The sequence below is a fragment of the Saccoglossus kowalevskii genome, chromosome 5, assembly GCF_978046115.1.
Source record: "Saccoglossus kowalevskii chromosome 5, keSacKowa6.1, whole genome shotgun sequence".
Classification (NCBI taxonomy): domain Eukaryota; kingdom Metazoa; phylum Hemichordata; class Enteropneusta; family Harrimaniidae; genus Saccoglossus; species Saccoglossus kowalevskii.
The window spans coordinates 33,244,078-33,256,406 of NC_140645.1; the positions used below are offsets into that span (position 1 = coordinate 33,244,078).

The 12,329-nt window shown below is 39.3% G+C and overlaps 1 protein-coding gene across 1 annotated transcript in view; it reads left to right on the forward strand.

Annotated features, from left to right (window-relative positions):
- Positions 1–12,329, forward strand: part of LOC100379086 (cell adhesion molecule DSCAM-like) — a 67,432-nt gene that overhangs the window by 29,367 nt on the left and 25,736 nt on the right. Inside the window, exon 7 of the mRNA XM_085498944.1 lies at positions 7,578–7,874. Coding sequence (XP_085355070.1) covers positions 7,578–7,874 — 297 coding nt within the window. The remainder of the gene's footprint in view (positions 1–7,577; positions 7,875–12,329) is intronic.

Genomic DNA, 12,329 nt, shown 5'->3' on the forward strand with positions numbered 1-12,329 from the left:
CGATTTTTTCGCCTACCCAAGTTTCTAATTAAATTAATTTGATTTGTTTTGCAATAGCGAATCATTGATAAGCACGCATGACTGCATGGGAATCAGTCACCGTACGCTTACCTGAACAAGGCGTCGACTACAACACCAAAGCCAACTTGAATTTGCAACTAGCCAGAGCATTCTTCAGACCGGTATCTTCTATCGATCCATGTGCTCTTCAAACGCCCGACACTTGTCCAATTTTTACGGTCAGGTTACCGCTTGTCCCGCGTTCAGGCAGCGTGATAGACGGACACTTGCACGCATTGTGCTAATAGATGGCCAGTACATAAAGGAGACGTTGCCTCTATAATAAAAGACGCTTGAGTTGGTCCCTGACTCTGAGACGTGTGCCCTGCCAACGTCGTGAGAACACTACACGAGACGGGGAGCATCCCGTTGCTTTTGTTGGCCCGGGAAATACGATTGCATACTCGGCACATCTGCGGGAGGAAAGCAAGAGAAATTGGCTGGCGATTTTTAGTGGCATATGCAGTGAAGGGACTGTTAATGATTGAAGGACAATGGAAATTCAAAAACAAGGAAGTGATAGTTGGTCGAGAGTGGAGATGGACGCGCGTTGCTCGTGTCTTCGCATACTGACTTGGAATAGTGCTTTTGATATGATTGTCAAAAATGCAGACTAATAACTTTACGAGATACATGCAATCTCCCCTGTACCTGCCGATACTTCATCGCATTTAACATTCATCACCAATTCATAAACCTTCTGCCTTATGACGTCATCGCCCATGCCTTCTTACATGCTGCGGGAATCGCTGCGACACCAGTTCAAAGCATACAGCCAGTGAGCAACGTCCAATAAAAGGAGACTTTCAAAGCAAGGCGGCGTAATTATTGGTTTCACGTTCGTAATCCCGCTAGGAACACCCCGATTCTACTTGAATCATGAATCAGCCATTGTAGGGCCGTCCGTGATAGGCTACTTTAGTTCGGAGCGGATTATCGTAGACGGCGACTCAAGTTGACTGCGTCGAACACACAGCGACCGATTGACGCTTAATATGTTAGTGTTACGGGAGAATACAAGAGTGTGTGTGTTTGACTCCGTGCACTGTAATAAGTTCGAATATATGTGAATCTAGAGCTTAATAAATTCAATATTGTTTTTGTCACGGTTTTGTTGTGATTAATAATTGAATACTAGAACAGAGGCGATTAAAATGTAATGTTTATCCTCAGTTAATATTGAACATAGATAGTGAACTTCATTAATTGCGCGGACGTTTTTGTTTTACGTGCTCAATGCAGTCACGGTGACTGTGAATATTAAAAGAGTTTGAACCACATTTATTGAGTGTGTTAATGAGTAATATGCACAATGCATTATGGGGGATTTTTAATCAATATAATGGCAAAATGTCACCTAAATTAATAAATCACGTGTAGCAATGTTATGATTCGGATCAGTAACAATATACAACTTGTTTCAGCTCAAGACCTTTCTAGATTCCAAGACCAAGAGAATTTATACTCGAAAAACGATGTTCCTTTCAGCATGGATCCTAACAATTCAATTATTGGTTCAATTCGGTCAGAACCGACAGGGAAGTGGTTACTTAAAAGATAAATTTGGAATCTACTGTCGCCGCTATACATTTGGAGTAAGATTTGTAAAATCAGAGGAATCTAGAAATCGGGTCGTTATAGAAATAAATATCGAAACATCGTTAAATTACGTGCCTCCGTGAAATGACCATGTGGTTGGGTTTGTTTGCTCCAGTGAGGGTATGAGAGAATTGAGTTCTCGTGTCTACATGTTACGGTAAACCGGCTAAGCTGTCGGATTTATATTCTGTACACAACCGACCGATTATGGCCAGCGAGCAGTCACTGACTGTCTGTCTGGGCAGTTCTCCTGTCATGCCACGTGTGAATGTTAACAAGGATCGGTTATTCAGTTTGGGAGCCATGGTTACAGCGAGCCCTGATCGCTGGTTTTGTTGAATGGCATGTCAGTATGATATGCACGTATTTTGTTTTTATCAGCGCCGTAGCACATCGATAAACGAGACTATCGTTCAAATGCACAAATGTTGTTTGGAACCGTCACCTGTCGTTAGCACGTCTCTCCCATAGTGGTGTTACGTCAGATTGCCGGTGTCACGAACTTGTGTTCACATGGACCTAAAATTACCATCATGCACAGCGGAGATAAAGTGATGAGTGAAAGTACTTCGCCTCCGCCTCGACACCTGACGCACATTAAACCAACCTGTGCATGATTAACGTAATTAGAACACTCAGACAAATTAATTAGATATGTATTGAATGACTCGCACTGATCAGTGTAGGTATGACGTTATTGTGTGAGCCATATACGAAGGACAGTATTCCGAGCATCGAAAACTGCACACTGCGGAAGCACTCTCATCGATTTAGAAATTGAATTAATTACAATCTTGTATTCCACGAATAGGACGCAATTGAACTTCTAGAAATGAACACACTGCTACCGTCGGAGTCAATACTTAAAGTGACCGGCAACAGTCATGCCTATAAGACGGTGCATGGAATAACCAAGCAATAAACTAAACAGATGTTTTCATATAACAGTCAAATTCATTTGTAATAATTACATATTTGATATATAATATGGGTCTATACCGAGAAAGAAGCAAGTCGCATATAAACTGACTATATAATATGCTTAGGTACACAATAGAACATTGACTCCGCGGGTCAACTACTGGTGAGTTTTATTTAAATAGCGAATTGTGGAAAGTCAATAGTTTCCATTTGTTGTAATGCAAATTTATATCTTTCATTCGCTGTGATTATCTTTTTTTATGAAGAATCGGGAGATTCAACAATAAAGCCCGGGATGCGATGTTTTGCAAACAATCTTTTTATTGGTCACCGACTTGGCTGCAGATCAATTGTTGTGACGAATTTGGGGGCGTATCACCAACCAATAGACGCGGGCGTTACAAAGGTGCCGGGTCGGCTCTATTCTCAGAGTGACAGCTGGGCCCGAGTGCAGTCGTACTGCGAATGTTGTGTTCTGTGAGTGCATCGACAGATGTAGCAGTAGTCACTCGCGATCGATTCGGGGACTAGCGAGGAGAGGTCGTATTGCGGACACTACTGACTAACACACTTCGGATAGCTGTAATTTGCGTATGTGGAATGGCATACCTATAAGTATTAGGCGAAGATAATGTCATTTTGGGAGTATTGCGTGCTGGTGTTTTTTCTGTGCTGTGCAGAGCAAGTGAATCTTATATACAGCCAAGGTACAGTATATGAAATATATGTGTACGCGTGTACACCGCTCGTCTCGTTAAACTGTTATTAGCGCGTCGTTCATTTCTACTCGTGATAAGTGAAACACTCGATGATATATATATTTTCATTTTTTTCCGAGCTTGTTTTTACCAATTTGCAGCAAAACAAACACCTGCCATGAAATTTAAAATGTATTCAGGCTACGTCGTAGATTTGAGTGTGTGTTTTTTCGCCTATTTTGTGGATGATCCGTTGATACAGGCGCCTGAAATGCGAACTAAGCGCAATACATTTTAGCGCCTTCCAGTGTCTTCTCCTTCAATGAATAACGGCCCGCGCGCAAGTAGAGATTTTGATTTTTTAATATTCGCTGGCGGTGTCAAACGGTGATTGTGGCGTGAAATTATCGCACCAATAACTGAAATTTCCAAAACTAAGATAACTGTGACGAGCTGCTTCATCGTAAAATTACTTAACTATAAAAGATGGCCGCATACAGGGAACCAGGTCTAAAACAAAGAAAATGCATTGGAATTTCATTCCATAATATTCACCCATATATTATTTTGTTCTTATTTCAAACCAACAAGAAAACATTGACATTTTTGCTTTTAAAATGGTATCCTTTTTACCGCATAGGATTCTTATATTTTGTTGGTTATGTTTTTTTTTTCTCTGAATATTAAGTTGCACCAATCCTCACATTGTCATATGCCCGTGTGTATATGATGACAATCCTGTTTTGAAAAAAAAATACTGACAAATGCGACTATTGATTAATAACAAGGAGAAAATAACCACTGATAAAAGGACACATTGTAGTATCACAACATAACGATTTGTAATGATAGAATCGAAATAAAATGGTTGCGTTCATTACCGGGCCATTGTTTTATATGCAGATTAGGCTATGGTGATATGGGTTTATCGCAGAACAGTAATAATGGCACATTTTGCTTAACGCATCGGTGAGTTTTACCACTGCTAAAACAAATATGTACATCCAGTATGGATAAGCATGTACCATGGACCACCGAATAAGTATTATTTTTATTGAAAGTGTTAATTGACCACGCTGATAGTTGGCTCCAGCTATGTCAGTGTCAAATATATACAACGTTCCTATAGGTGATATATACCGACATTTGAACACGAGTGCCATTTTGGGAATACCCGAATCCACTCGAGAAGGAGGCTTGTCAACTGTGAACAAGACTGGTAAGAGCACTGTTGAAACTTGCTTTCTACGGTGGCCACCAAAGTCATCGTCACTACTATACTATTTAAGGCGTTGGTTTTACCTGGATTGTGGCCTCATTAACCGTTTTGCAGCCCAAGCCCCCACAGGCTTTCCGAGAGATCAAATTCATCAGTTAGCTGCCTTCAGTTAAAACCGTAAATTTTATTTCAACCCGAGAATATATCATGGTTGCACTACCGGTAACATTATCTATGTGTGCAGCTCCAGCGACTAGAAACAGAGAAGTTCGCTTCAGTAACATACACAAATTTAAAATCGTGTATGCTCGAATATAAAACACGTAACGTAATTTAGTGAAAAAAAACCCACCAATATTCAAAAGATTTTTTTGTGTTTGGAAAGGCAACATTTTTTTCTGAGTAACTCGGTGTAAGAATAACACTCAGTGCGAATTGGACCGAAACTGACATCACATTTGATAAATGACAATGTGTCGGTTTCAAGTAGCCCGATGTTTTGATTGGCCTCCTGTCACAGTTTTCTCCCGTTACTTTCTATATATGGCATTTTTCACTCGGAGAGAAGTTCGACGCAGTGAAGTAGTTAAAATTGATAATATCATGCGGCACATGATCACGCTTTAGTATTTTTTTTTATCACTCATTTGCCTCAATATCTGCTTCATCATATCGCCGCTGGATTCGATAGTCGTATCAAAGCCGCACATTAGTCTGCTCGGGTGCGTTGTAGTATTACTAAATCGCATCCGCCCCTAGGGAATTCACAGTACTAATGTAACACCAGAGTTCGATTTTTGTTTAAAATTTCTCTCATTGTCATTTTCACTTCATTGGAATCGAATACCTTTTTGAACAAAAGACACACACAAACTGGTTGCACAAATCAATTGTACAGGGAATTGGCAGCTACTCTTCAATTTCAAGCCGTTTCCATGGTGATCAACAGAATGAGATTATTGACTAAAATATGTAATATTTACACACAAAAATATTTATATGAATGGTCTCAAATGATAGCCATTCCTAAGTTAAACGTATTGTTTGCAACATACATCATTCTACAGATAGCCCACTCGTCTTATGAATACAGGTTTTGATTTTAAAACATGACCACATCTCGCTTTTGAACATCACGTGACACTTTTCAAGTTAATGGTACCCAAAATTGCACAGACGACATGATTTTTCACCACTTTTCGGCACGCTAATGATTTTCCCTTTCCTCGTTAAACCGATCACACACACCCAGAAAAGCCTGATGTCTAATCCCCTGCATATACGAACTAAATCAGCGGTAAAAGCGATGATGGATGTCCCTGGTAATGCATTGTTGTTTTTTTTCGTAAATAACTTGGACAGGTGAAAAATCGTTATGAGTTAGTAAATTGCATGAAGCAACAATTCGACCAATTTAAAACTAGGGGCACACGTTTTACAGTGTATGTTGTTGGTAATAGGGGTGGGGGTCTACTCAAATCGCTACCAGTTCACGGCTATGATATTATCTGAAGGCAAAGGTCACATTTAAAGATCCCGGACCGTCTAATATGTACACTCCTACCACATCGTCGCCTGGCTACCCGCTTGGGCCATACCGGGTCTTCTAAACCAAGTGTATAATGTTCATTTCACTTCGGTTACTATGCTAATCGTGATTGCACCAATATTTTTTTTAAAAACCTTTTAGCTGCTTATTATTAGCCATTATGATATTAAAATTGCCCGGTTTTAGTGACGATTTTGGAAAGACAGTATAGGAAGCAAATTATGGACATAAAATACCCGAAAGGACATAACAGCCCCTTTAACCGGACTATACATGATTAAACAAAGTGTGTCTATATTGTCACTGACCCTCCATGCGACAAATCAAACAATAATGGTAGTTTTGGGGACAAAAGGTACTTCCTTCTGAGAGCAAATTCACGGAAGCATCATCCGTCGTTCCTTCCGTGGTTCCAGAGAGTCGCAGATGGCAGTGAACAACAAATCGGTTCCAAAATGGACTTACTCCATGTAATGTATTGCATTCGGAAGCGATAGAGGGGCCAGATTTATCATAAACGTTATGTGTTTAGAAATGGTCGCCAGTAACGAGGATTTAGAAACGAGGAAACCATATCCGCGATTAGTGAATTTCATCAAATAGTAATTCCCCCGCATCGTGCGCTAACTTGGCGCCATTATTTTTAAGGGCGCCGTTTCTGACTCCTAATACGGCTGAATCACATGAATAATCAGGAATATTGCGTAAAAAATAAACGCCTTTTGGGATTTTGATTAGAAATACAAATCCGACATTTCTCGCAGACGACACAGACGCATGTTTTTGGAAGAGATCATACCTTGCCTAATGATGTCAATATCATTAGAAATGAATTCGGTTCTCATATTCGCAAATGGACCCCAGCACTGACGTCATTTAGCGTGGGGATTTTTTCACTAATGTTTGCTTGAATAATAACATTGGGGAAAAATTACGTTCTCGACTATTCACGATCATAATTAATATCACCCAAAAAAAAATACAATGACAACGCCAGGAATGAAAAACAAACTAACGAATTTAGTTAAACAGTAAAGCTTTCTGCTTTTAATAAGAATATAATGTGTTTTTAACATTGACGATTTCCCACGAAATGTTGAAGTACTATTTACAAATTCCTCGTTGTCCGATGGACACTAACAAAGAAAGAAATTGAAGGTGTTTATTGACTGCTTCGTGGGAATTCTATCCGTTAAGCGGTATAATACGTGAAAGAGTAAATGCCGACATACGGCCACTGTACAACAACTGAAATGGACAACAGTCTTTTCGCCTATTTTTATAATGAACTGCTTTTGTTTTCACGTAGCGTAAAGCGGTGATTGTTCATTGGGCGCGCGTTGAGTCACGTGTCAACGCGTTTCAGCCGAGTACCCAGAGCAGTACATTTGTTGGTCCTGTCACGATCAGAATGTCACGAAAGGGATTAGTTCTTTGTGTGTTTCTAGCTAGTGCCTCGCTCGCTTGAGCCGCACTTTTTTGACATATGTACACTGTATAATGAATAGCGTTTCTCTCTTTTTTTGTACAGCTGCCTTACCAATCATAATAGAGAGTTTTGAGGAGCAATTTTTGCAGCCTGGGCCGAATGTTCAACTAACGTGCGTGGTGGCCGGTAACCCGACCCCCAACGTCACATGGACATTAGACGGACAACCCCTGGTAGAAAACGGGCGAGTCGGTGTCGGTGAGTGGATCAACGAAGACGGTGACGTCACCAGTCACGTGAACATCACAGGGCTGCGTGTAATGGATGGAGGATTGTGGCGTTGCCAGGCAACCAGTCAAATAGGAGACGCATCCCACGAGGCCAGGATAAATGTCTATGGTAAGATTCGCATATTTTAACTACTTGGAATTTATAGGCACGTTGTGTTCCCTGGGCAACGCCAATATGGCAGTGGTTTCCGAAGAACGGCTGCCATGGCAGCAGCTTAGAAAATGCGTATAATACGTAAAAAACATTAATGTTGCAATTGCTTTTTCGTTCTGACCATTAGCATTTCGCGACGGCTACTTTCATTTTAAAATACCCGCTAGTTTTAATATATATGCTGTTTTCTGGATGGAATGCATTTTTTTCGCTTTATCAATCCCTGATGACGGAGCGGCCTCGACTGCGTGTCATGTGACGTGTGTTATGCCCAGTATACGACTTGTCGCAGGTGTCCGGAAATTTGCATCAAATGCGTACCCGTCTGGATATGGGAAAAGTTTCCCAAAACAAATAGTCAAATTGAAGAGATTTCAAAGATAGCGTATTGACTTTTAAAAAAGATTCATTGCCGGATTCTTGTCCCGACAATGGGGGTTTGTCATGGAAACCGATTTGGAAAGGGTCGTGAGAAAATGTGATTTCTTAATGATAGCGATTTGTACTGACTAGTGCGGCCGTACATTGAATGCATTATTCATACGATTTGATGGATGGTGATGGTAGAAATCGTATGATGTTAAATTGGGATACGTATTCTCGGTTTCTGATGATTCCCATCCCGATCATGATTTGGTGCGCTGTGAAGAAGAGCGGAGACCCCCCCCCCCGTGTCAAGGAAAAAACAACCTCCTCTGCCATTTAAAAATAAATTTAAGAATTATTCATTTTTTGAATCAGAATAAACAAATACGTTTAGGTACAATCCTCCATTCGGTGCTGTTAGTTGTTCAAGTACTGTCAGTCGATAACGCCATAAGGTTAGTTACGGGCATTTCTGTGGATCACTGCATTCAGAGTCTGAATCAAAATGTCAGAACCCACAGTGTTAACTAAACGAGAGAGGAAACATATGGTGGGTCGTCAATTTGAGTGGAATTAAAAAAAATCAAATTCCTAAATCCGAAAAGCCAGTGACAATAGACAGTGGGAATTAGCCTCATTCACCATACGAAAATAAAAATAGGATGTGCTCAGCGAATGTAAAATAAAGATATGGAAAATACGGCTTGCGCTTGAACGTGACCTTAGTTCGAAAACATTGACGTAAATAGTAAGGATTATGTTGCATGGGCGAGAAACTTTCTAGCGAATTTGGACAGGACGTACTTTGTCCTAACATTTAGTTAATTTATATCGCTTGGCAAACTGTGAAATATTTATTCATCGTTGTTCACAAAAACAATGTTTCTCTCATTATTCGACGATGTTTGCGGATATTTGGGTATTTATGGCGATTAACGTAATAGCGTCTGAAAATATTTATTCGATCAACAGCTGTTGTATACGTATAACCCAGAAGAGAAGTTGCTACAATATTAATCATCACACTCCTGGTTTACTAGTAACGCCAAACGTTTACAGAGAAAACAGAATAATCTGTGTGTGCAACTGTAAAATAGATAATTTCTAAAGAAAATGTTGATATTTGAAAACATGGCTGTGATTGGTTGCATTGTGCACGTGACGTGCCACATCTGTTACAATAAACTGCAATGATCGAAACACGTCTGCGCATACCGACTAAATGACGAGCGAAGCAAAGTAGACTAAGGCACTGGTCGGGTACTGGTCTGTCATACATTTCACTATACTAATGACAGTGCCAACCGAAAGTGGATTACCCATAGTTCCACGGTCTTGGTTGACCACAGAATGCGTGTTAAAACGTGCTTTATCGTTCGCCTGGTTACCTGTGCAGATAAAACTTCACAACGGGACCTTAAGCATATTCGTAAAAGTCACCAGTGTAGTGTAGCCGTATAAATAAGTCGAATAAAGTGGTAGCCATGGAAACTTACATAATGTATAAGTGAATATTCGCATGAAATACTAAAATCACAATTATGCAGTGAATGTAATTTTACCTTGCGCGACGGTCTCAAGCAATCAAGGGCAAATGGATAATAATAATAATAAGATAATAATAATAATAAGATAATAATAATAATAATAATAATAATAATAATAATAATAATAATAATAATAATAATAATAATAATAATAAGATAATAATAATAATAATAATAATAATAATAATAATAATAATAATAATAATAATAATAATAATAATATAATAATAATAATAATAATAATAATAATAATAATAATAATAATAATAATAATAATAAGATAATAATAGATGATCGCTATAGACCAAATGGCGTCAAAATTCGAGTGAGCATGACCTCATTCTGTTCCGTGATATAAATAGCGCACGACTGATCCGTATATCCTTCAGTTACTCGTGATTCACGCGAGTTTTGTTAAATATTTCATGACCAGTTCTCCCCGGATCGTCATCAAAGTAATTACGGAATGTAGCAAACGAATGTCCTAAAATAAAGGCAGGGCAAATTGTTAGGCGGGAAACTGGTCCGTGAATGTCCCGGATGTGATATTAATCAATTATCGTGGGACCACGAGATGACAGGAGATTAACGAGACTTGGGACGCGAAAACAACACTACACATGTATTCGCCCCCAAGTGATAAAATATTGCTAAGTTCAAATGTGTAACCGGTGTGATCTGAATTAAATGCGTTCGCTATTATGTGTGCCAGGTAGGTACTGAAATATATCATAAAACAAACGTGCATAGCTTGTGAAGGCAGTCGAATTAAATTTGACGAAACGGTAAGATAATACGGTGAAGCATTTTCAAGTATTTCGGTTTTGTAGGCTCCTCATTTTATTGAAGCTTTCTATTAATCAAGTAATTTCTATTAAGGGGATTCGAATTAACAGAAATGATATTTTCGGAAATTGGCGGACGGAATATGTTACTGTGAGTTGATTGGATTAAAAAATGAGTACAGTGGCCATTAACAGATTACAGCGATAAATCAGATTGGCGGCAAAATGAAATACAGTAACACTATCAATCAATATTCATACCAAAACCCTCAAAAGAAATCTCGGTTATTGTGAATTGGGGGAGGGGGCATATTTACAAATTGACTCGCTAAAATATTGACGAAACTGAAATAAATACACTTAAAACGACAAAAGTGCCTGGTAATATGGCACCCGTCTATATAAAAAAGTGGTATTTTTCTTTTTTTTCCTGTTGTTATTGAAGCGTAACTTTTGAAGCAGTCACTGTGACGTCGTTATACCCCTGTCAATTGCACTCGTCGCCGAAGATATCATTGGCGCCGGGGCCATACCACACAATGACGATATTCTCTCATCACATAGCACAATAAAAATCGACAACACTCTAATGAAAGAGCCAATTTAAATCGTAAATTGATCGCGGGTTTTATACGATATTTAAAAATCGATATTTGCCACTAACAAATGCAATTGCCTGCAGTCATCGCGCGTGTGTGTACTGTACGTTTCTGATTGACACTGGGATGTAGCGTATGTATACGGAAAGTATTAATTATATGAGTAATGAAATAACGAACCCTCAAAATGTCCTTTTGTACGGCGGGCGAAAAGCATATATGAATAGCGCAGCAGATAAACATCGTGAGAAAGTGATAACATCGCGTTAATGAATATTTAAAAATTATAATAACACGTTTTATTTACATAGTAAACATATGATTTGTGTGCCACGCGCTAAATAGTCGTTGTCTATTCGTGGGCTCAGTCTTCAGAACAGTAACAAATAAAAAAACGTTCAGCAAATTAAATTTCGCGACCACAAGTGACATATAGAAAAATAAAACGTTTATTCCCAATTGCATATTTTCTTGGAATGTCGCCGTGTAATTGGAAACTGTCATTTAATAGTTAAGCCCCGGCGTGGATGCGAATGCCGTGGTACTGGGGTCAAATTGGTTACCATGTACTATAAGTAATGCAGTTGGGTCTCTTGTAACGATGAATTTCCTTTTCATGTTTCTTTATTGAATTACTGCGGCACATATAGACTGCAGATTTGTCGATCACGTTACTGGAACGCTGGCGTGCGAAGCAATCGACAGTGATTCAGGTTCGCCGCTCGGGTTTAGGACGCATATTACACACGATCGGGTTAGGCGGCTGCCCTTAGCCTTGCATGGCCACTGACACCACAGTGTATTACGATACTAAACAGACAGAATAATTTCACAGAATGTACATTTCATGAAATGTCCCTGATAGTGGATAAGCGGGGCACACAAAGGCCAGCTTTCGCGTTCGTATTTTAAAAGCCAAATACACTTTTCTATACGTGGCACACGAGGTGTCATTGTATTATTGATTTAAGATTTAAACGGATTTTTAATAGAAAGTATTAACGTCGCGAAACGAGGTGCTGGTGGTACACTCACGCGATTCGTTCGCGGCATATCTGTTAAGCTACAGAGAGTTCGTAAACCCAGTCGTCCGTTTTAAATGTATAGTTCAAA